The sequence below is a fragment of the Mobula hypostoma genome, chromosome 12 (genome assembly GCF_963921235.1).
Source record: "Mobula hypostoma chromosome 12, sMobHyp1.1, whole genome shotgun sequence".
NCBI classification, from domain to species: domain Eukaryota; kingdom Metazoa; phylum Chordata; class Chondrichthyes; order Myliobatiformes; family Myliobatidae; genus Mobula; species Mobula hypostoma.
This window is the reverse complement of record NC_086108.1, coordinates 23,724,154-23,750,486: the sequence shown is the minus strand read 5'-3', so window position 1 is coordinate 23,750,486 and position 26,333 is coordinate 23,724,154. Positions and strand designations below refer to the sequence as shown.

General features: G+C 41.4%; 1 protein-coding gene across 1 annotated transcript in view; it reads left to right on the top strand.

Moving 5' to 3' along the window:
- The window catches only part of astn1 (astrotactin 1), a 2,838,691-nt gene that overhangs the window by 2,657,195 nt on the left and 155,163 nt on the right, over nucleotides 1-26,333 (top strand). The window contains exon 19 of the mRNA XM_063063753.1: nucleotides 655-812. Coding sequence (XP_062919823.1) covers nucleotides 655-812 — 158 coding nt within the window. The remainder of the gene's footprint in view (nucleotides 1-654; nucleotides 813-26,333) is intronic.

Here is a 26,333-nt window from a genome sequence, read left to right as displayed (position 1 = left end):
GGACGCATTAGTTCTTCATTAGGTTTCAGTGAAAATTTCGTCAATAATAAAATAAACATCAGAAGGTCAGTTCTGAGGCAGAATGAAATGTTACTGGGGCCTGATGTAACCTCGCTGTGAATTACCTTCACAGGAAGTTCAGTGCACCCACGTTGCACGGGTGAGTACCCAAACATAATGGGCACAGAGCTTATTGAATGTAATATGTGGATCTATTTCTTTTAGAGCAATTACCCCCCTCTACCCCCGTTAGCATTATGTATTGATCGGTTGTCTACGCAGGCGCTGTTTTCTACACATGCGTATTTCTCTCGATGCAATGTAAATCCACCAGTTAAAGCCATCTCCGGCGTGCATGCTTTTATTTAATTGAAACGTAACTGCACATACACAGGTCATGTTTACAACTGACTCTCACCAGTACCCTGCACAGTTGCAGCACAAGCAATCAATTTGGGAAGGTCTCAAATATTGATGGTGTTCAGAGCCTTAAATATTCTTAAATTAAGGCTAGTTAATAAACTGTTCATGGTTTTTCAGAAAGCCAATAGTACAGAAGCAACAAAACAATGGGAGTTTATTCCAGATCTTTAGCTGGTACCTGAAAGCTATTTCCATTGGTAACATTTCAATATATTCCTTTTCTTTCTCCAGTCTGAGGCTGTCACCTGCACATGAGCCAAGCAGCTCACTGGTGGTTTTAGAGTGGGACCATACTGAGCCTGCGATTGGGGTGAAGATTGTAGACTATCTCATCAGCCTGGAAAAGGTCACCATCACGGACCGAGCAGAAATGTCTAAGGTAGAGACAGGTGAGTGTGGCCCAAATTTTGCTTGAGACAGAGGAGGTGGAATACAGAGAGCATGGATGAATTTGTATACTGTCCAGTAGAGCTGAAGGTGGAGTGGGATGAAATTCTTTGAGAAAGAATGGCTTGAATTACGAGTGTTTGCCTGAGAAACAGGCAACTAATGTGCGCATGTCTTGTTTTTATAGGTAGCATCCTTAATAGTCCTGTCACCCATGAGTTAGATTAAATCCAACACTACCTGATTCTATTATATTGTCTTTCCCTTCATATATACAATGGAAAATAACATGAGCCAAGAGAAGGAGCAGCTGTTTTATCGATAATTCTGATATTTTGAAGAAAGTGTTAAATAGCCGAGATGAAAACAGTTTTGTAACATTAAAGGCAGAGGATTATGTGCATTTATCATTCAACCTTCTCACTCATTGTCTTTTTTAACTAAAGTGATAAAATTTTCATTTTCATTAAAAAATCCTCTATGGACTTTTATCCTCTGCTTAATGTTTGGAAACTGTCTCTTGTGCCTCAAAGTTTAAGTGGTGTTAAGCTTAAATGAGAATCGATCCAAAGCAGGCCAGTTCTGACGAATGATGACTCTCGCCTTGAAGAAACCACCTAGCTTTACAAGTATTGAAGATATATTGAAATTAGCTCTGCTTCTTCTTTTACTTCCTCCTTCATCTGTGGATGTGAGCTGCATCCATATGAGGAGAGAAACTCTGAAATTAAATCAACTGTTGATGCAATAGTTGGATGTTGGAATTGTCACGCTTAAACATCTTGAAAGATCACATAGTGCAGGCATCGGGGTACTGCATGAAGGATTTACATTGGATGTCTGAACCTACAAATAAATGGTGAGGTACTATACAGCAGATTTAACAGTGTTCGTAGAGAGGGGAAAGGTAATGTTTCAAAGCTGAAAGTTAAGAACCGATGTTGTAGTTAATCATTGGAACAACTAGTAATGGAATGAAAGTTAAGGAAGTAACCCAATTAGTTTCAGCATTGCCTTCACATGTCCCCCTCTGATGTATCCTATAGATGCTGTAGCCTGATCCACTAGAGTGGTGACATGCAAACTTATACATGCAATTTTCCACCTGATAAACTCCGGGTCTCAGTCACTGACATCCTCCCAAGCAAGGGCCATTTGGAATTGAAATCAGTGAAGTAACCACCCTTGATCATCTGGCTGTGACCTCCTGAAGTTCACTGTTGAGATTAATTGTCTGATTGTGAAAATTAGCTTCTACTCCAGGCCTTGTCTATTAAACTCTGACATCAGTAAAAAAGAAGGAAAGCAGTTACTTCATGTGAATGTTGCCTCGCCGTTTGCTCAGATTTCTTGTGTTTTTCTTTGTTTAAACCTGATATTCTTTCCTGTATATGATCCTTTTTATCACTTTTTTATTTTCCCTCCATGTTTTTCTTTCTTCATTGGCTCCTGTACTTGTATTTTATTCTCCTCCTCTTGATTTCATTTTCCACTTCTTTCCTTTACCTCCACCTGTTTTTTTTTACTCTCTGTATTTATTTCCATAATTTTCTTTAAATCTGTGTGCCAGTGCCCCCCTCTTCCCTGTGTACTGATGTCCCCCAGTGTCTGTGTTCTCTGTCTTCCCTGAATCCATGTCCCTTTCCTCCTCTTTTGAAGTCCTCTCTTCTTTCTTTATTCCTTTGTCTTCTCATTCATCATTCTTCATAGCCCACCTTCAATTGTTCTGTGCTGCCTTATGTATGAGTGAAAAAGTGGTTTTATTCAGTTGAACTTGCCTCTCTCTCTTCAAACTCAGTATTCACTTTAAAGAGACTTAAAGCAAAACAAATTTCTTGTCACATGCCAGTGATAATAAACCTGATTCTGATTCTGATTCTGACTTCAACAATCTTTATTGTGCATTTGGACGTCTGATAACTGGTATCAGCTGTAATAATTTTAATAGAATACAAAGTGGTTGTTTGTTAATAAGGTGAAATATTTTCAATTGTAATTTCTTTGACATTTTTTGCACATGGTGAAGTTGAGCTTCAATGGAGAAACTTCTAGAATAAATTATAACTAGCATTGATTATGCTTTAATGAGTAATTGGACATTTCTTTAATGTGAGTTTTAATTATTTCTAAATTGGTCATTAGTGATTCCCCAGGGTGAATAGAGAATGATTTCTGCTATCCCGTGGCTCAGCTCTGTAATATTTATAACCCTTTCAGAGACTAAGCTATATTTCAGCTTGGTTTACATCCAGCACACATTGATGGGAGATCTCGAATGAAATTAATCGGGATAGACTCACTCCATTTTTAACGCATAGAATCAGCGCCAAAGAAAGACAGTTGGAACATAATCAACGATATAAAATATCGAACAGGGACAAATGGAATAAAATCACAATATTGCTTGGAATAAAGGAGGAAAGTGAAGAAAGGAATGTGAATTTAGAGAAAGCTTTTATAATTTAGTAGCAACGACAGATATTTACTATTCTTGGTAGTGGAGGTACAGTAGATACATTGAGATCTTTCAAAATATAGTTAGATGACTTGATGAAAAAGTTAGAATAGGAATAGGTTGCAGTGCCACTTGAGTATTGATGGATAAGATTTTCACTAACCCAGTTTATGGAAGTTTAAAGTCAAAGAGAAATTAGGAAAACCTTCAGCCCACTGAGTTTCACAGACCAATCACTGACTTACAGTCATCCTATGGGTTTTATTCTTCCCATCTTGTCTCCTTTATTGCATTCATTCAGCAATCTCAGTCAAGGACACAACAAGAAATGAAAATATCATACTGACTCCAAAGATTCAAAGTACATTTGTTATCTCAGTAGGTATGCGTGTACTACCCTGAAGTTTGTCTTCCCCACAGATAGTCATGAAATAAAGAAGAACCATGGAGCCAGCCTGTCCAAAGAAGAACATCAAGCATCAAACCCCCTCCCCATCCCCACACACTAAAAACATCGCGCAAAGAGCAACAAAAGAAATGAGCAAGAACACAGAATATAAAACACAAAATCAAAAGGCATATTTCAGTTCAATTCAGCTCAATGCTCATTGTTTGCAGCCCTCCAATTCAAAACTCACTCAAAAGTAGCGACAACAAAGAGTGACCAGAACTAGAATTAGAAACTAGAACACATCATACACCTGAATTAGAGTCTAAATCTACAATCCATGTCAATTAAACCTTGCTCCGACACAGTCCACTGGCAGCATCGAGGGAGAGAGGGACCACTCAAACGCAGGGACCTTCCTCCTGCAGCAGTGAGCAAGCAGGTAGTAGACAGTGATGAACACTTGCTTGCCTTCAGCACCTGTCTCAATGATTTCAATTTTCCTCAGATCTTTAATCAGCAAGATCAGCCTACTGTTAGATATGATAGCAAGATGGTGAAGGAGTGCCACCTAATCTGAAGATGTTCAATGCTGACAGTAATGTTGAAATAGGAAAGCATGCCAGACCCCTTTTCTGTAAGAAAAGTTGCTTCCATGACCTGATGTGAATGTTGACATGACATTGGGGAAATTTGGTTCCTGGGCATGCTGGTGCAGATCTTCTTGAGTATTGAGTAAACTACTAAATTCATATTTCAATATCCACATCTCCGTTTATGAAGGTAAACAATATTAAAGAGGATATTAAATCCTGTTGGCATTTTTTATTTCTCATTCCCTTTTGTAAGAATAGTTTCCTTTACAGTACTCATTCTGACTGAAGCATGAAACAGAAATTATTCCAGGTCTTTTAGTGATTCCGTTTTTGATCCATTGACTCAGGTCTCTCTATCCTCTGATAGATAGTCTATTCTTTGTGAAAGTGCAGATAACATCTGGTCTTCATGTGGATTTATTAAAGATCTAAGAAAAAGCAGAACATCAGGTAGCAGCAGGGGTCACCAAGGAAGTTGGATGCTGCTGACTTATTGCAAAATGATTTGCAATTGACATGCATTGTATCCTTACAGTCATATTTAGTTGACCTTGGATGTATATACGCAAAGACTGCTGAAGTAAAGCAGCTCATATTCTCTTTGCTATGCATCCTGTTCACAGCTTTCTGCAATAGTCTCAGCCCTCCCTGGTGTGTGTTCATTCAGTTATTTCCCCAGTACAGCTGCTAATGACATTGCATCTACAGGCAGTGTTTTGATATATGCATGCTGCAAACTGTTTCTGACCTCAAAGTGGTCCAATCCTGGTGCACCACTCTGAAAATCTTCCATAAGTCACGTGACTTTCCTGCCTTGCTCCTTAATTAATCTACATTAGTTATTCTCAGCCTCTGTTGTTTAATGAGCGCAAGTACATAATCCTTTCATTAGTAAGTTAATTATACAAATCTCCTCACTGTTGGGCTCATTTATCTTTTAATAATAATAATTTCAGATGTCCTGTCAATTAATTGAAATAAGTCTGAGACAAGACGATTAATTAAGTGTTCCAGCAGCAATGATTTATGCAGGAAGGAATGTGTTGGTGCTGGAATTGTGTTGGAAAGGTAAAACTGAAAAAAGAGCCTCTTTGCTTCTGTTCCAATGCTGTCTGAAGCCTTCAAACTCTGATAGACAAGGTTCAAATTTCAAAGTGATTTTATTAGCAAAGTACATATATGTCACCATATACTACCTTAGGATTCATTTTCTTGTTGGGCATTCACAGAAAATACAAAGAAACATAATGAAATGGCTAAGTTTGCTGACGATACCAAGATAGGTAGAAGGGCCGGTAGTTCTGAGGAAACGGAGAGTCTGCAGAGGAACTTGGATAGATTGGAAGAATGGGCAAAGAAGTGGCAAATCAAATACAATGTTGGAAAGTGTATCATTATGCACTTTGGCGGAAGAAATAAACGGGCAGACTATTATTTAAATGGGAAAAGAATTCAAAGTTCTGAGATGCAACAGGACTTGGGAGTCCTCGTACAGGATACCCTTAAGGTTAACCTCCAGGTTGAGTCAGTGGTGAAGAAGGCGAATGCAATGTTGGCATTCATTTCTAGAGGAAGAGGGTATAGGAGCAGGGGTGGGATGTTGAGGCTCTATAAGGCGCTGGTGAGACCTCACTTGGAGTACTGTGGGCAATTTTGGTCTCCTTATTTAAGAAAGGATGTGCTGACGTTGGAGAGGGTACAGAGAAGATTCACTAGAATGATTCCGGGAATGAGAAGGTTAACATATGAAGAATGTTTGTCCACTCTTGGTCTGTATTCCTTGGAGTTTAGAAGAATGAGGGGAGACCTCATAGAAACATTTCAAATGTTGAAAGGCATGGACAGAGTGGATGTGACAAAGTTGTTTCCCATGATGGGGGAGTCTGGTACGAGAGGGCATGACTTAAGGATTGAAGGGTGCCCATTCAGAACAAAAATGCGAAGAAATTTTTTTAGTCAGAGGATGGTGAATCTATGGAGTTTGATGCCATGAGCAGCAGTGGAGGCCAAGTTATTGGGTGTATTTAAGGCAGAGATTGATAGGTATCTGAGTAGCCATGGCATCAAAGGTTATGGTGAGAAGGCCGGGGAGTGGGACTAAATGGGAGAATGGATCAGCTCATGATAAAATGGCAGAGCAGACTCGATGGGCCGAACAGCCAACTTCTGCTCCTTTGTCTTATGGTCTTATGGAATCAATGAAAAACTGCACACACAACGGAAAAATAACCAATGTGCAAGAGACAACAAACTGTGCAAATACTGAAACAAAAATAAATAAGCAATAAGTAGCAAGATCCTTATCAACAGGTGACAAGTGAGGTAGAAAATCTAGTCAGGTGGAAGAAGGCAGCATACATGAGGTTTAGGAAGCAAAGATCAGATGGGTCTATTGAGGAATATAGGATAGCAAGAAAGGAGCTTACGAAGGGGCTGAGAAGAGCAAGAAGGGGGCATGAGAAGGCCTTGGTGAGTAGAGTAAAGGAAAACCCCAAGGCATTCTTCAATTATGTGAAGAACAAAAGGATGACAGGAGTGAAGGTAGGACCGATTAGAGATAAAGGTGAGAAGATGTGCCTGGAGACTGTGGAAGTGAGCCAGGTCCTCAATGAAAACTTCTCCCGTATTCACCAATGAGAGGGAACTTGATGATGGTGAGGACAATGAGTGAGGTTGATGTTCTGAAGCATGTTGATATTGAGGTAGAGGAGGTGTTGGAGTTATTAAAATACATTAGGACAGATAAGTCCCTGAGTCTGGACGGAATATTCCCCAGGCTACTCCACTAGGCAAGGGAAGAGATTGCTGAGACTCTGGCTAGGATCTTTATGTCCATGTTGTCTACGGGAATGATACCGAGTGTTGGAGGGAGGCGAATGTTGTCCCCTTGTTCAAAAAAGGTAGTAGGGATAGTCCGGGTAATTATAGACCAGTGAAATTTACATCTGTGGTGGGAACGCTGTTGGAAAAGATTCTTAGAGATAGGATCTATGGGCAATTAGTGTATCATGGTCTGATCAGGGACAGTCAGCATGGCTTTGTGAAGGGCAGATCGTGTCTAACAAGCCTGATAGAGTTCTTTGAGGTAGGTGACCAGGCATATAGATGAGGGTAGTGCAGTGGATGTGATCTATATGGATTTTAGTAAGGCATTTGACAAGGTTCCACACGGTAAGCTTATTCAGAAAATCAGAAGGCATGGGATCCAGGGAAGTTTGGCCAGGTGGATTCAGAATTGGCTTGCCTGCAGAAGGCAGAGGGTCATGGTGGAGGGAGTACATTCAGATTGGAGGGTTGTGACTAGTGGTGTCCCACAAGGATCTGTTCTGGGACCTCTACTTTTCGTGATTTTTATTAACGACCTCGACGTAGGGGTAGAAGGGTGGATTGGCAAGTTTGCAGATGACACAAAGGTTGGTGGTGTTGCAGATAGTGTAGAGGATTGTCGAAGATTGCAGCAAGATATTGATAGGTTGCAGAAGTGGGCTGAGAAGCGGCAGATGGAGTTCAACCTGGAGAAGTGTGAGGTGGTACACTTTGGAAGGACAAACTCCAAGGCAGAGTACAAAGTAAATGGCAGGATACTTGGTAGTGAGGAGGAGCAGAGGGATCTGGGGGTATATGTCCACAGATCCCTGAAAGTTGCCTCACAGGTAAATAGGGTAGTTGAGAAAGTTTATGGGGTGTTAGCTTTCATAAGTCGAGGGATAGAGTTTAAGAGTCACGAGGTAATGATGCAGCTCTATAAAACTCTGATTAGGCCACACTTGGAGTACTGTGTCCAGTTCTGGTCGCCTCACTATAGGAGGGATGTGGAAGCATTGGAAAGGGTACAGAGGAGATTTACCAGGATGCTGCCAGGTTTAGAAAGTATGGATTATGATCAGAGATTAAGGGAGCTAGGGCTTTACTAAGAGGAATAGATAGAGGAGGCAGCCAGCGCCTCTTCCCCAGGGCACCACTGCTCAATGCAAGGGGACATGGCTTTAAGGTAAGGGGTGGGAAGTTCAAGGGGGATATTAGATGAAGGTTTTTTACTCAGAGAGTGGTTGGTGCATGGAATACACTGCCTGAGTCAGTGGTGGAGGCAGAGAAAGAGACTACTAGACAGGTATATGGAGGAATTTAAGGTGGGGGGTTATTTGGGAAGTGGGGTTTGAGGGTCAGTACAACAATGTGGGCTGAAGGGCCTGTACTGTGCTGTACTACTCTATGTTCTATATTCTATCTTGAATTGAAGAGTTCTTAGAAGTGTGTCTATAGATCCTGGGAACTGTTCAATAATGGGGTTCAAGATATTTAGCAGAGGTAGCATTTGTTATGGCTTGCCTGCTCCCCTATACCCTCATCATAAATCCAACCATTCTGTGCTCTTTTGGGTTTTCTGACCCATCTTCACAAGAGCTGGGTAAGAGGGTTACCCAGCTATCCAACTGTGAAGTCCGCAAGACTCTGTGGAGTCCAGAGATGATCAAGCATGTATGTATCATGCCAATTGTAACATCTTCTATGCCTTTCCAATTGAAATTAAGGCAACTTAAAAATTAAACCCAATGTGTGCTGACACTCCATGAAAGTTTGATATATCTAAGTATTTAAACCATAAGACACAGGAGCAGAATTAGATTAATTGGCCCATCGAGTCTTCACCACTCAATCGTGGCTGTTCCATTATTCCCCTCCTCAACCCCATTCCCCGGCCTTCTTCCCATAACCTTTGAGGTTATGTTCAATCAAGAACCTATCAATCTCTGCCTTAAATACACCCAACGACCTAGTCTCCGCAGCTGCATGTGGCCACAAATTCATCACCCTCTGGCTAAAGGAATTTCTCCACATCTCTGTTTTAAATGGATGTACTCACTTGCTCTAGAGTCTCCCACTGTGGGAAACATCCTTTCCTCATGTACTCTGTCTAGGCCTTCCAGCATTCGAAAGGTTTTAATGAGATCCTCCTTCATCCTTCTAAATTCCAATGAATACAGACCCAGAATCATCAAAAGTTCCTTGTATGATAACCTTTTCATTCCTGGAATCATCCTTGTAAACCTTCTCTGGACCCTCTCCAATGCCAGCACATCTTTTCTTAGACAAGGAGTCCAAAAACTGTTCACAATATTCAAGGTGAGGCCTCACCAGTGCCTTATAAAGTCTCAGCATCACATCCCTGCTCTTGTATACAAGACTTTTTGAAATGAATACCGACATTGCATTTGCCTTCCTCACCACCAACTCAACCTGCAAGTTAACCCTTTAGGGTGGGTGTTCTGCACAAGGACTACCAATTCCCTTTGCGTCTCAGATTTTTGGATCTTCTCCCCATTTAGAAAAAAGTCTTCACATTTATTTCTACTACCAAAATGCATGACCATGAATTTTCCAACATTGTATGTCATTGTATTTCAGGAAAGTTTGCTAGCGCTGCTTGGGGGGGGGGGGTTTAAACTAAATTTGCAGGGGGCAGGGATCCAGAATATGAGAGAGGATAGCGAGATGAAGTATAAAGGACAGGTGGGGACTACACGGTTCCGGAATATTAAGTGTGAAGTAGAGAAAGGTGAGGCGGAACGAGTGATAAGGAGGATATATGTGCAGAGGGATGGTCTGACAGAGCATGGAGTTAAATGTGCAGAAAGAGTAAGTAAAATTAAGAAGGACAACAAAATTCAAGGGGTGTATAGCCTGGTGAGAGTTCGGGGAGCTGGGTTATGCACAATAGGCAGCGATTTAAACAGAGAGGGGAGAAATGGGTTAAAAATTCTATATCTGAATGCACGAAGTGTCAGAAATAAGGCGGATGAGCTTGAAGCTCAGGTGCGAATGGGTAACTGTGATGTTGTTGGGATAACGGAGACATGGCTGCAGGGGGATCAGACCTGGGAATTGAATGTACAAGGGTATACGTGCTATCGAAAGGACAGAAAGGTGGGCAGAGGGGGTGGGGTGGCCCTGTTGGTGAGGAATGAGATTCAATCCCTTGCAAGGGGGGACATAGAATCAGGAGAAGTAGAATCAGTGTGGATAGAGCTGAGGAACAGTAAGGGCAAAAAGACCCTAATAGGTGTTATCTACAGGCCCCCAAACAGTAGCATGGATATTGGGTGCAAGTTGACTAGGGAGTTAACAATGGCATGTGGCAAAGGAAATGTCGCAGTGGTTATGGGGGATTTCAACATGCAGATGAACTGGGAAAATCAGGTTGGTACTGGACCCCAGGGTAGGGAGTTTGTAGAGTGCCTACGGGATGCATTTTTGGAGCAGCTTGTACGAGAGCCGACCAGGGATAAGGCTATTCTGGATTTAGTGTTGTGCAATGAACAGGATTTGATAAGTGATCTTGAAGTAAAGGAGCCATTAGGAGGTAGTGACCATAATATGTTTTTATCTGCAAGTTGAGAGGGATAAGGGCAGATCAGAAGTGTCAGTATTGCAGTTAAACAAAGGAGACTATGGAGCCATGAGGGAGGAGCTGGCCAAAGTTGACTGGTCGGATATCCTAGCAGAAAAGACAGTGGAACAGCAATGGCAGGTATTCTTGGGAATAATGCACAAGGTGCAAAATCAGTTCATCCCCCGGAGAAGGAAGGATTCAAAGGGGGGAAAGTGGCCACAGTCGTTGACAAAGGAAGTCAGAGATAGCATAGCATTAAAAAAGAAGTATAACAGAGCTAAGGTGAGTGGGAAGACGGATGATTGGAAAATTTTTAAGGAGCCACAGAACTTAACTAAAAAGGCAATACGGGGAGAAAAAATGAGGTATGAGCACAAGCTAGCTAGGAATATAAAGGAGGATAGCAAAAGTTTTTTTAGGTATGTGAAGAGAAGGAATATAGTTAAGAACAATATTGGGCCCTTGAAGAATGAATTGGGAGAAATTGTTATGGGAAACAGAGAAACGGCAGACAAATTTAATAAGTACTTTGGATCTGTCTTCACTAGGGAAGACACAAGCAATCTCCCAGATGTATGGATGGGCCAAGGACATAGGGTAACAGAGGAACTGAAACAGATTGACATTAGGAAGGAAACGGTGATGAGTAGACTGATGGAACTGAAGGCTAACAAATCCCCGGATCCAGATGGTCTGCATCCTAGGGTACTAAAGGAGGTGGCTCTGGAAATTGCAGATGCATTGGTGATCATTTTCCAATGTTCCTTAGATTCAGGATCAGTTCCTGAGGATTGGCGAATGGCTAATGTTATCCCACTTTTTAAGAAAGGAGGGAGGGAGAAAACAGAGAACTATCACCCTGTTAGCCTAACATCAGCAGTGGGGAAGATGCTAGAGTCCATTATTAAAGATGAAATAGCGGCATATCTTGATAGCAGTGATAGGATTGGGCCGAGCCAGCATGGATTTACCAAGGGCAAATCATGCTTGACTAATCTATTGGAGTTTTTCGAGGATGTAACCAGGAAGATAGACGCAGGAGATCCAGTGGATGTGGTGTACCTTGACTTTCAGAAGGCATTTGATAAGGTACCACATAGGAGATTGGTGGGTAAAATCAGAGCTCATGGCATTGGGGGGAGGATAGAAAACTGGTTGGCAGATAGAAAGCAAAGGGTAGCAGTGAATGGGTGTTTCTCGGAATGGCAGGTGGTGACTAGTGGGGTGCCACAGGGCTTGGTATTGGGACCACAGCTATTTACGATTTACGTCAATGATTTAGAGGAAGGCATTGTGAATAACATCAGCAAGTTTGCTGATGATACTAAGCTGGGTGGCAGTGTGACATGTGATGAGGACGTTAGGAAAATTCAAGGTGACTTGGATAGGCTGGGTGAGTGGGCAGAAACTTGGCAGATGGTGTTTAATGTGAATAAGTGTGAGGTTATTCACTTTGAGAGCAAGAACAGGAAGGCAGATTATTATTTGAACGGTGTGGAGTTAGGTAAGGGAGAAATACAAAGAGATCTAGGAGTACTTGTTCATCAGTCTCTGAAGGTGAATGAGCAAGTGCAGCAGGCAGTGAAGAAGGCTAATGGAATGTTGGCCTTTAATACAAAGGGAATGGAGTACAAGAGCAAGGAAATCCTTTTGCATTTGTATAGGGCCCTGGTGAGACCACAGCTGGAGTATTGTGTGCAGTTTTGGTCTCCAGGGTTAAGGAAGGACATCCTGGCTGTGGAGGAAGTGCAGCGTAGGTTCACTAGGTTAATTCCTGGGATGTCTGGACTGTCTTACGCAGAGAGGTTAGAGAGACTGGGCTTGTACATGCTGGAATTAAGGAGATTGAGGGGGTATCTGATTGAGACATATAAGATTATTAAGGGATTGGACAAGATAGAGGCAGGAAATATGATCCAGATGCTGGGAAAGTCCAGTACCGGGGGCATGGTTTAAGAATAAGGGGTAGGTCATTTAGGACAGAGTTGAGGAGGAACTTCTTCTCCCAGAGAGTTGTGGAGGTGTGGAATGCGCTGCCTCAGAAGGCAGTGGAGGCCAATTCTCTGGATACTTTCAAGAAGGAGCTAGATAGGTATCTTATGGATAGGGGAATCAAGGGTTATGGGGACAAGGCAGGAATCGGGTATTGATAGTAGATGATCAGCCATGATCTCAGAATGGTGGTGCAGGCTCGAAGGGCCGAATGGTCTACTTCTGCACCTATTGTCTATTGTCTATTTGCCTCTTTCTTGCCCATTCTTCTAATCTATCTAAGTCCTTCTGCAGCCTACCTGTTTCTTCAACACTACCTGCCCCTCCACCAATCTTCGTATCATCTGCAAACTTGGCAACAAAGCCACCTATTCCATCATCTAAATCATTAAAATACAGCATAAAAAGAAGCGGTCCCAACCTCATCCTTTACAATTGACTCCAATATCTTCCCAACCACTGAGGTCAGGCTAAATGGTCTATAATTTCCTCTCTGCTGCCTTCCTCCTTTCTTAAAGAGTGGAGGGACATACTACTGAGTGAGTTATAGAGATTTCCTTCAAATAAGTAGAAGATCTTCTCTCACTTTCAATTAAACTTCAGATTCCTTTTTTCTCCAAAAGAGATCCTGCTACCTACAAGGAATATGCTGTTCTGACCACAGAGCGATGAACAAATGTGTGATCATGGGACAGTGCTACATTTGGCAAAGCTGGGTACAAATGTCAGAACACAAAGTGTACAGTAGAACTTAGTGTTCTGACTTTTAATACTCTTGGCATTAATCTGGACCATGCTGTTTGTAAAAAATTGAGACAATTTATACTTTTTAGTGCTCTTTTTACTGCATTTTGAGTTTAAGTTGGGTTGTGGCTTGTGAATGAATCTGTTGAAATGCCCTGGGATGGTTCGACTTGGATCTTTTGACTAGGCTTTGTTCCTTTCAGTAGATTGGTTCTTAAAGTTGTTCCTGCTAGAGATTCTGTTCCCCTGTCATTGAAAATGCCCAGTTTTTTTATCAGAAGGTAAAAAGAAAAATCAAAGTAGGACAGTTAAAAATAATAGTTACTGCTTCGTTCGATATGTGCTGTGTCGTATGATGTTGGTAGACATGGTCTTTCAAGTACCATGATTGTTGTAGACAAAATTTTTCGACAGAAGTAGTTTGCCATTGCCTTCTCCTGGATAGTGTTTTTTACAAGGCGGGTGACCCCAACCATTATCAATAATCTTCAGAGATTGTCTGCCTGGCATCCATGGTCTCATAACCAGGACTTTAGATGTACACCAGCTTGCTCATATGACTAACCACCACCCACTCCCATAGCTTCTGGTGACCCTGATTTGTGGGGGGGTGTGGGGTGACCAATAGGTTAGCAGAGGGAAGGAGCGCCTTACACCTCCTTTGGTAGATTAGCATCTCCACTCTGACACCTACCATTACTAAACTACATATGAGAAACTTTTGTAACAGGGCAGTCAGCATGTATATAGAAAAATAAGAAGGTTGAATGTGAGCTTTGATAAACAAGTTCTTTGATAAAGAAGTTCTCTTTGCAAATGCTTCATCCTGTTATTTTAGGTCTTGCAGCACACTCTAGTGAACTAACTCCTCAATTACATCTGGAACTGGTGTAGAAGTGAGGCATAACTAAAACAGCCATTCTCGTAGCATGGGCTATGTGATATGTGAATTACATCCTACACTGTGAGTTTCTGCCTGAACATTCAATATCTCAATAAGTTGATATCTAAGATTTTCTGTGAGTACAACTACCTTCAGCTACACATTTGTTCAAGTAGGTATGTAGCATTCATCTACCTGAAGGTTTTGTTAAACATTTTGGGTGACATTATTCAAGCTGCCAATGTGATCCAGATTTCCTGGGGACTTTGTGAACTCACATCACTGGGGATAATATCACACATGCTGTTTTAGCCATTTCTTCTTGCCTTAAGTCCACTCTTTTCTGACTTCCTTGGTAGTTAATGAGACCAAGGTGGGACCTTCAGCCTCGTCCTGTAATGGGGCAGGAAGGAGCTGATGATGAAGTCTGTGAAGTGGTGTGCTCTTTCTACCACTTACCATACATGTGGGCTCTCTGTGCTTCCAATGCTTGAGGTTCTTAACACCATGCCAAATCCACTTTCTCCACTTTGAGCAGCCACGGGCCAAAAGAAAGTGGAGATGTTGTGTTATGTCAAAACTGGCTTTCACCATTTACTTAATTTTTTTTTTCTGTCTGGTTGATAATCTGTTCTCGTGCCAGAGCTTAGAACTGTGTCTATTTTAGAAATATGCAAGTGACATGACCTGCCAGACATAGCTAACTGAATCTTACAAAGGTCCCATTACTGGTTCATATTTGACACATTAGTAGATCTGCTGGAACTCTTTGAGGAAATAACAGACATAATGGACAATGGACAATCATTGGAAGTTGTTTACTTGGATTTTCAGAAGGCCTTTGAAAAGGTGCCACACATGAGGCTGCTTAACAAGATAAGAGCAAATGGTATTACAGGAAAGATACAAGATAGAAAATTGGTTGACTGGCAGGAGGCAAAGAGTGGGAATAATGGGGGCTTTTTCTGGTTGGCTGCCAGTGGCAAGTGGTGTTCCGTAGGGTTCGGTGTTGGGACCACTTCTTTTCACATGATATGTCAGTGATTTAAATGATGGAATTGATGGCTTTGTGACCAAGTTTGCAAACAATACAAAGGTAGGTGGAGGGGCAGGCTGCAGAAGGTCTGAGAAGTGATGTGGAAGGCAAATGCAATGTTAATATTCATTTCAAGAGGACTAGAATACAAAAACCAGGATGTAATGTTGAGGATTTATAAGGCATTGATCAGGCCACACATGGAGTATGCCTATGAGAATAGGTTGGGTGAACCTAGCCTTTTCTGTTTGGAGCGACGTGGGATGAGAGGTGACCTGATAGAGGTGTATAAGATGAAGAGAGGCATTGATCATGTGGATAGTCAGTGGCTTTTTCCCAGGGTTGAAATGGCTAACATGAGAGGACGCAGTTTTAAGGTGCTTGGAAGTAGGTACAGAGGGGATGTCAGGGGTAAGTTTTTTACGCAGAACGGGCTGCCGGCGACGGAGGTGGAGGGGGAAACAATAGGGTCTTCTAAGAGACTCCTGGATAGGTTCGTGGAGCTTAGAAAAATAGAGGGCTATGGATAACCCGAGGTAATTTCTAAAGTAAGTACATGTTCAGCACAGCTTTGTGGCTGAAGGGCCTGTATGGTGCTGTAGGTTTTAGATAGATAAATAGATATACTTTATTGATCCCGAGGGAAATTGGGTGTTCTATGTTTCTGTTTCAAAAAGGATGCGCTAATATTGGAGAGGGCCCAGAGGAGGTCCACGAGAATGATCGCAAGAATGAAAGAGTTAATGTTTGAAGGGCGTTTGATGGCTCTGGCCTTTACTCGCTGACTTTAGAAGAATGAGTGGAGATCTCATTGAAGCCTATTGAATATTGAAAGGTGGAGATAGAGTGGATGTGGAGAGGAAGTTTCACATAGTGAAGGAGTTTAATGCCAGAGGGTACAGCCTCAGAATAGAAGTATGTCTCTTTAGAAGGATGATGAGGAGGAATATATTTAGGTAGATGGTAGTGAATCTGTGGAATTCTTTGCCACATACAGCTGTGGAGGCCAAGTCATTAAGTACATTTAGAGTGAAGTTTGATAGATTCTTCATGAGCAAAGTCATCAAAAGTTATGCGGAGAAGGCAAAAGAATGAGGTTAAGATATATAATAAATTATTCACGATGACAATGGCAGCATAGTCTTGATTGGAATGGCCTACTTCTGCTCCTATGTCTTCTGGTATTATAGTCTCATTTGAGGTGGAGGTGAATTTTATGTAATGTCCTCCTCATATTATGCCACTCATTTTAATTTTGCCGGGTGAAATTAGTTAATACCATCACTTACGAAGATTTTGAGACTGCTGGAAAGGATTGGCAAAAATTGTTCCCTATTTTGTTACTGGGTTAGTTGAGGGCAGAGGAGAGAGGGGATAGGTGGGTGCAGATATTGCACAGGAATTTTTCCATGCTAAATATATTGATGGATTTGGATTAATGTCCTTTGAAATTATTGTTTGTATATTTGAACATTTCCATGTTTGTTTCTTACTTCTCATGTTTTTAATGGCTTAGAAGGAAGCCCTTTGGATCTATGCCATTTCTCAGAGCAAATCCCATTTTATACCTCTTTTTTTAGCCCTAACTCTGAGTGGAATCATCGGGGCGCCGTCATGATGGTGTTTTTTTAACAGGCTTTCTTATTTTTACGAGGCCGAGTTGCTAGCTCAACGTTCAACCAAGCACAGATGGAAAGCTCCAGCACTGATGCCACTACGCCACTAGCTGGCTACATTTTTTACCTTATTTCCCTGTAATCTATTCCTCTGACATGCAACCATTCTTGCCAAATCACTTGCCTCTCTTTTGCACCCTCTTTCTCTCTCTCCCCTTCCCCTCTCTTCTTCTCCATTCACCCCTCTGTTATTCCCATTTTTTCTCCTCTCTCACTCCTCTTCTCCCTCTCTACCCCCACTCATCCATCTCCTCCCTTTTCTCATTCCTTTCTCCCCTTCTTCCCTTCCCTCCCCCTCACTCTCTCCCCTTCCCCCCACTCTCTCCCCTTTCCCCCACCTCTTCTCATCTCCTCTCCCCCTTTCTCTCCCCACCCACAGGTCTCTCTCTCCACATACACTCAGTTGCTACTTTATTAGGGACCTGATAGAGTGGTCACTGAGTACGTCCATAGCCTTCAACTATTGTAGCCCTTCCACTCAAGGTTCCACATGTTGTGCATTCGGAGATGCTCTTCTGCAGTAGTTATTTGAGTTACTGTTGTCCTCCTGTCAGCTTGAACCAGTCTGCCCATTATCCTCTATCCTCTCTTACTAACCAGGCATTTTTGCCCATAGAACAGCTACCCGCTTGATTTTTTTTTTGCTTCTTGCACCATTTTTTGAAAACTCAGAGCCAAGTGTATGTAGAAATCCCAGGAATGAACACTTGGGTAAGTTGCCACCATTCCAAGGCCAAAGTCACTGAGATCACATTTCTTTCCCATTTTGATGTTTGGTCTGAACAACAGCTGAATATCTTGACCACGTCTAAATGCTTTTGTGCAATGAGTTGCTGCCACATGAATGGTTTATTAGATTAGATTAGATTAGATTAGATTATGAGGACACGTAGTCCTCTTTTATTGTCATTTAGTAATGCATGCATTAAGAAATGATAAAATTTGTTCCTCCAGAATGATATCACAGAAACACGAGACAAACCAAGACTAAAAAAACTGACAAAAACCACATAGTTATAACATATCGTTACAACAGCATAAGCAAAACGGTAATTTGATAGAAGTACAGACCATGGGCACTGTAAAAATTCTCAAAGTCTCTCGAAAGTCCCATCATCTCATGCAGACGGTTGAAGGGAGACCACAAACTTGCCAATGCAGCATCCTGGAAGCACCCAACCACTTCTGACTCTGAGTCCGTCCGAAAACTTCGAGCCTCCGACCAGCTCTCCGACACCGAGCACCGAGCACTATCTCTACCGAGTGCTTCGACCCCGGCCCTGGCAACAGGCGATAGGCAAAGCCGAGGATTTGGGGCCTTCCCCTCTGGAGATTCTCGATCGCACAGTAGCAGTGGCAGCGAAGCAGGCATTTCAGAAGTTTCTCCAGATGTTCCTCTGTGCTTCTCACAGCTGTCTCCATCAAATCAGGATTGTGCACGGCATCCTAGTTCACAAATACAATATCATTCAGAGCGGCCGCGCACACTGCGTTAGGCCACCATCTTCTCCTCCCCCAAATTAGATACCTGCATTGACGAACAGGTGTACAGATGTGCTCAATGAAGTGGCCAGTTTTGGAGTCCAAAATATCCATATTTCGAGGTGCATTCCCTCCTATTTTTGACTGCACGGGCAGCTTGGATACCTTGCTTCTCCCTCCAGGTGGTCATTAATACAAATCTTAAATAACTGAGAGCCCAGGTATGGTTGTTGCACCTCTCCACTAATTACATCCTTCCAGTTTGAAAAGACCCATTCAAACTGACCTTCTGTGCAAATAGCAATCTTCAGTCCATGCCAACACAATTACTGTACTGCCCTTGCTGAGGTATTGCAATATCAACTGGACAGTCAGCTAAGCTCCATTTAGAAATGACATGAGAGTCAGGGTGCAGTCTCCTAGCTCCTTGGGTTTATTGCAGACTCAATGGCACGTCACAGTGAATAAGGAGTAAAACTGAAAAGCATAAAGTCCAATTATTGTGTTGTTCTATTCACACAAGTAATTATGCACAGATGAGCAAGTGTTTAGTTAAGATTCCGACAAGTAAATACTACAGGTAAATAGTATGTGTAAACCATTAGCATCTAAATTAGTGTTTAATAAACTCAGAAATAACATTCTATTTCAGCAAAATCATATTGATACCTTTAGATTAACTTCTAAGCAATATGACATCAACCTACAAGCAATGGGTCTGCTGGAATAGAATATTATTTTTGAGTGTCTTAGGTCACTTCCTGTGCAGGTAAGAAATAGCAAGCACATTAGCTGGCAGTAGGCCAGAGTTTATGTTAGGAGCAAAAGAAGTTTCGAGCTAAAGCCATTTTGTGCTGAGATTGTCAACACTACCCCAAATGCTCCTCCTCATTCTGGAGAACAGTCTAACCTGAGAGCATCTGTCTGACCTAGGATAGCTCTGCTGATTAACATTTGCAATTTTTGATTAAAAATACCTCATACATTTATTCATGTCATTATTTTTACATTAGCTTGAATGATGTTAGGATTCCACGGCTTCTGCAGAGAGGAGTTTTCCCTTGTACATGCTTATGCTAATGATCAGAGACAAAGGAATGTGAGGACTGAAGAGATTCATAAATGGGCCTGTGTTTGATTTTTTTCTGCAACTAGCAATTTTTATGCTACACTGGATCATCAAGTTAACTTCGTGTAATGATTTTTTTTATTATTAATTTTTTATTGCAACACCAGCAAATTACATTCAATACAACCAGTTGCCAATTACATTTTGACTGTTTAACCCAGCCACCCCCAACCTTCATCACCATCCCCCCTCTACCCCTCTCACCCCACCATCCCTCTCCCCTCCACCAACCAACTGAATAGTAGTACATACACAGACAGAGTATTTCTATTTTAACAAAAGATCTTTGAAGTTAGATATCAAATTTGTCCACATTAAGATTGTGTTTGGTTGTGCATCATTTACTCTTGCTGATGAAAGTTCCGGGTAAGAAATGTCCAAAAAGCTCTGAAGCCAGTGAGTATTTGAAATATCATGGGGAGGTTTCCAACGCTGGACTACAATCTTCTTAGCTGCAGTCAGGCCTGCCAGCCAGACTTTTCTGTGCTTTTTCCATAAGGGAAAGGCAGGAATCATCATTTAGAAGATGTAAAGTGCGGTCCACTAGTAATTGTACCACTGTTAGTTCTGTAAGAGTACTGATAACCTTCCCCGACAAATCAAAAACCCCTGGACATTCCCATACAGCATGTATAAAAGAGCCAATGGCTCCATGGGGGTAAAATGAGCAATAAGGGTCAGGAACCAGTCCCATTTGATGTCTAATTCTCGGTGTCAAATATGCTCTATGACAAAATTTCAAGTGTATATACCAATGATTTGGGTTTTTCGAAGCACCGGCAGCATTATCCCAAATCGCATCCCAGTCTAAGTCTTGTCCCAATTCAGATATGTCCTTATCCCAAGCTTTCATTCCCGATGTGGGCTTATAATACTGGGAGTTTAATTTATCATAGATATATGACACTATCTGTCCTGGAGCACTCTGTATCCAGCTTAAAATGGGATGGTCCTTTAAATCTGACCCCCAGGGAACCCCGTAGGCTTTACAAGCTGATCTTACTCGAAAGTAGAAGAAAAGAGAGTGTTTATCAATATTATATCCAGATATGAGTTCTTGAAAGCTAAGGATAGTACTTGCTCCATTAATATCTTGAAGAGTAGTAATACCTTTATCCTCCCAAGTTCTGTTAGTGAATGGTTTCCCCCCAGATAGAAAACAATTATTGTTCCATAATGGAGATGATTTGCACCATACGCTTTTAAGTTTTAGGAATTTTTCTGCTGCTCTAAACACTTGTAGCATATGGGTTAAAATTGGACTGTAATACAAATAACACTTTTTGGTTGACATACCAATAAGGAGAAAGTCCTTCAACCTTATTGGTGCTATTAGCTCTTGTTCTATATTTTTCCATGATGAAACTTTATCCCCCTCCATCAAATCGCTAAGACTTTTTAATACAAATGCCCAGTGATACAATTTAAAGTTTGGACATGCCAATCCCCCACTCGACTTTTTGAATTGTAGTGCTGACCATTTTATATTGGGTTTTTTACCATTCCAAACACAGCATCGTAGTAAGGAGTCCAGTTTTTGCCAATATCCTGCTGGAGGTGCAAGTGGAATCATTGAGCTGATAAAATTAATGCGGGGCAAGATGTTCATTTTAATGACCGATATATGGGCCGGGACTGATGCTGGCAGGTGTCTCCATCTATTAATATCTTCTTCTATTTTTTTTCAGAATTAAAAAGTAATTTGTTTTAGCCACAGATGATAGGGAAGTATTAACTTTAATACCCAAGTAGAGGACTTCATTTGTAACTTTAATCTGGGGAGGAAAAGACACCTTACTTTTATCCGTATTAATCAGCATCAGTGCTGATTTTAACAAATTAACTTTGTATCCTGAAAGAAATCCAAATTGCTCCAGTGTTTTTAAAACATAGGGGAGAGTTTGTTGAACGTTTGCCATATAAACTAGCGTGTCATCCGCGTAAAGTGATATTGAATGCAATGTTGTACCTATTGTAATAGGGGAGATCTGAGGAGAGTTTCTAATTAAATGTGCAAGCGGTTCAATAGATATAGTAAAAATTAAAGGAGACTAAGGGTCTCCTTGTCGTGTACCCTGTCCTATGTCAAATAACTCTGAGAAACCTCCTCCCACACATACCCGGGCTGAAGGATTAGCATACAGTGTTTGAATCATATTGGTAAATTTATCGCCAAACTTAAATTCTTTTAGAACTCTCCAAAGATATGGCCATTCAAGGCAATCGAACGCTTTTTCAGCATCTAGAAGTAGCAGGCCACAGGCAGGCAGGATTTTATGTGTTGCACTCAGTACGTGTAAGAGCCAGCGAATATTATCAGATGCGAGACACCCCTTGATAAAGCCCGCTCGATCTGGGCTAATTAGTTTCCCAACTACTGTCTCAAATCTACTGGCTTAGACTTTGGAAAATATCTTGAGGTCGGCATTTATCAAGGAGATTGGATGGTAATTGGCACACTCCAAGGGGTCCTTACCGGGCTTAGGTATAACTGTGATCAGGGCTGTGGAAAGCGCCATTTCCAAAAGCATAATTTAATGTTTCTAACCATACTGGCCCAAGAATATCCCAAAGTGCTGGGTAAAGTTCCACAGGTATGCCATCTATGCCTGGCGTATGGCCCTTATTTGTAGCTTTAACTGCTTTGAGTAGCTCATCCAGTGTAATAGGAGAGTCTAGAGTTTTGCTGTCCTCTAATGACAACGTAGGGAGGTCTAATCCACTAAAAAAATCTGTGAAGTCATTCTCAGAAGGAACTGAGCCATTTGTATACAATTCTTTAAAGTAATTCTTGAATGTCTCATTTATTTCCTCTGTTGAAGATACTACTCCACATTTAGCACATCTAATCGCTGGTATAGACCTTTTAGTTTCCTGTTGTTTGAGCGTAAGAGCTAAAAGATGGCTTGGTCTGCTGCCTTCTGCATAATACTTATGTTTGGTTATATGGACCATATATTCTGCCCTTCTTCTTAATAAATCATTTAATTCTGCTTGTTTTGTTTTAAGCTCGTTTTCTTTTGTTATGGTGTATATCCCTTTGAGATAATTTTCCAAAACCTTACATTCTTCTTCTAAGGCGGAAATCTTTTGAAGCCGGTTTTTATGTAGATGGGAACTGAACCATATAGCATTATTTCGTAAAAAACCCTTTACGGAGGCCCAAATCACTGTCACATCTGAGACACTATTTTTATTTAAATTTATAAATTCTGTCAGTTTTTTTCTCAGTTGTGATAGAAATTCATCATTTTTTAGAAGCCTAGTACCTCCACCTAGTAGCCTTATTTTTAATTTTGCCATAATTAAAAGTAGATATGACTGGGTTGTGATCAGATAGATGTCTGGGCAAAAATTCTATTGAGTGTACTAAAGGCAGCAGACCGGAGGATATAAGAATGTAATCTATCCGAGAGAAAGTTTTATGTCTTGTGGAGAAGAAGATGGGTGCATAATCCATCTTTAGCAGATGGATTATGCAGCCTCCACACATCCGTTAAATTTAAATCCGTTAGAAAAAGGTTAAGTGCTTTGGAAGCAGGTTCTTGAGAGCTTGATATAGTTGAGGAAGATTTATCGAGGTTAATGTTTACCAAAGCATCCATGTCCGAACCAACATATAGTTGGTAGTCACTTAACTTCAGTAATTGTGAGGTAATTGATGGAAAAAATTCAACCTCGAATATAGTTGGGGCATATAGGCTAATGAATGCAAATTTTTTACCCTGAATGGGTGTGCAACAAAAAGCTAGACGTCCTTTATTTTCGGCGCCCGTCCTTTCAATTGATGCATTAATATTACGTCTCATTACTATCATAACTCCTTTCGTAGGAGTACCATCAGCTGATGCCACAATGGGTTTATAAAAACGGTTTTGAACCCTGGGAATGTCATTAGGTTTAAGATGTGTTTCCTGTAACAGCGCAATATCTATTTTCTTTCTGCGTAAGAAATCTAAAACCTTTGAACGCTTGTAGGGAGAGTTTAATCCTGTAACATTAAATGGTACAATAGTAAGATTTTCTATTTTATCTTTGTTGCTCATCTTTCCCTGGATCTGTTGTTGTAAGTTGGTGGTGGAGCCCTGAGTTTCCCCCCTCCCACCCCCCTCCCACCGCCCCTCACGTACACCCCTTTACTTTGTAACATCTGTGAGTGTCACTTAGCAATGTCAGACACTGAACACTGACATCAACGGCCCCCCTTCCAGCACCAACAAATTAGAAAGGCAAAGCAGTTCTCATAGACAATCATATCAAAGAGACAAGAAAAAAGAAACTTGGACAAACCCGTTAACCTATATAAGTAAAACCGTTTCCGTCTCAAATATAGTATACAGTAACACATAATCAAGGTCCCAACAGCTATCTTCCAAGAAACTGTCGCTTCAAAAGACCGTCGCTTAGCGATAGCGCCAATGACGTCTTATCTGGTGCTCAGAAATGTAAACAAGTCTACTGGAGACATAACATTCTAAAGTTAATCAGAACAACCTGCTGTTTTTCAGCTTCATTCTTGATGAAGTATTACATTTGGGTGTATTGAATATTAACTTAAAACTCTGACCTGCAATAGTCAGCAAACAAATTGGTCCCTTAATTAACTAAATACAAAGGCGCAACGAATGACTTTCCAATAAAAGAATAACCGGAAAACTTCACACCTAGAATGTTAACTTGCCCATGCTTGTTAGATTGCGCATACAGGCTAGTCCGAGCTCTTAATGTCCTTCCATCTCCTCCCGAGGGGCGTGTGGACTTTGCCCAGGGTCTTAGAAACCATAGAAACTATAGAAAAACTACAGCACAAAAACAGGCCTTTTGGCCCTTCTTGGCTGTGCCGAACCATTTTCTGCCTAGTCCCACTGACCTGCACACTGACCATATCCCTCCATACACCTCCCATCTATGTATCTGTCCAATTTATTCTTAAATGTTAAAAAAGAACCCACATTTACCACCTTGTCTGGCAGCACATTCCACACTCCCACCACTCTCTGTGTGAAGAAGCCCCCCCCTAATGTTCCCTTTAAACTTTTCCCCCCTCACCCTTAACCCATGTCTTCTGGTTTTTTTCTCCCCTTGCCTCAGTGGAAAAAGCCTGCTTGCATTCACTCTATCTATACCCATCATAATTTTATATACCTCTATCAAATCTCCCCTCATTCTTCTATGCTCCAGAGAATAAAATCCTAACCTATTCAATCTTTCTCTGTCACTGAGTTTCTCAAACCCCGGCAACATCCTTGTAAACCTTCTCTGCACTCTTTCAACCTTATTAATATCCTTCCTGTAATTTGGTGACCAAAACTAACACAATACTCCGGATTCGGCCTCACCAATGCCTTATACAACCTCATCATAACATTCCAGCTCTTATACTCAATACTTTGATTAATAAAGGCCAATGTACCAAAAGCTCTCTTTACGATCCTACCTACCAGTGACGCAACTTTTAGGGAATTTTGTATCTGTATTCCCAGATCCCTCTGTTCTACTGCACTCCTCAGTGCCTTACCATTTACCTTGTATGTTCTACCTTGGTTTGTCCTTCCAACGTGCAATACCTCACACTTGTCTGTATTAAACTCCATCTGCCATTTTTCAGCCCATTTTTCCAGCTGGTCCAAATGCCTCTGCAGGCTTTGAAAACCTTCCTCACTGTCCACTACACCTCCAATCTTTGTATCATCAGCAAATTTGCTGATCCAATTTACCACATTATCATCCAGATCATTGATATAGATGACAAATAACAAGGGACCCAGCACTGTGGCACTCCACTAGTCACAGGCCTCCACTCTGAGAAGCAATTCTCTACTACCACTCTTTGGCTTCTTCCATTGAGCCAATGTCTAACGCAATTTACCACCTCTCCATGTATACCAAGCGACTGAATTTTCCTAACTAACCTCCGATGTGGGACCTTGTCAAAGGCCTTACTGAAGTCCATGTAGACAACATCCACTGCCTTCCCTTCATCCACTTTCCTGGTAACCTCCTCGAAAAACTCCAATAGATTAGTCAAACATGACCTACCACACACAAAGCCATGTTGACTCTCCCTAATAAGTCCCTGTCTATCCAAATGCTTGTAGATTCTGTCTCTTAGTACTCCCTCCAATAACTTACCCACTACCGACGTCAAACTTACCAGCCTATAATTTCCCGGATTACCTTTCGATCCTTTTTTAAACATAGTCATAGTCATAGTCATACTTTATTGATCCCAGGGGAAATTGGTCTTCGTTACAATGGAACAACATGAGCCATTCTCCAATCCTCTGGCACCTCACCCGTAGACACCGACATTTTAAATATATCTGCCAGGGCCTCTGGAATTTCAACACTAGTCTCCTTCAAGGTCCGAGGGAATACCCTGTCAGGTCCTGGGGATTTATCCACTTTAATTCGCCTCAAGATAGCAAGCACCTCCTCCTTTTCGATCTGTACAGTTTCCATGATCTCACTACTTGTTTCCCTTAATTCCATAGACTTCATGCCAGTTTCCTTAGTAAATACAGACGCAAAAAACCCATTTAAGATCTCCCCCATTTCTTTTGGTTCTACACATAGCCGACCACTCTGATCTTCAAGAGGACCAATTTTATCCCTTACAATCTTTTTACTCTTAATATACCTGTAAAAGCTCTTTGGATTATCCTTCACTTCGACTGCCAAGGCAACCTCATGTCTTCTTTTAGCCCTCCTGATTTCTTTCTTAAGTATTTTCTTGCACTTTTTATACTCC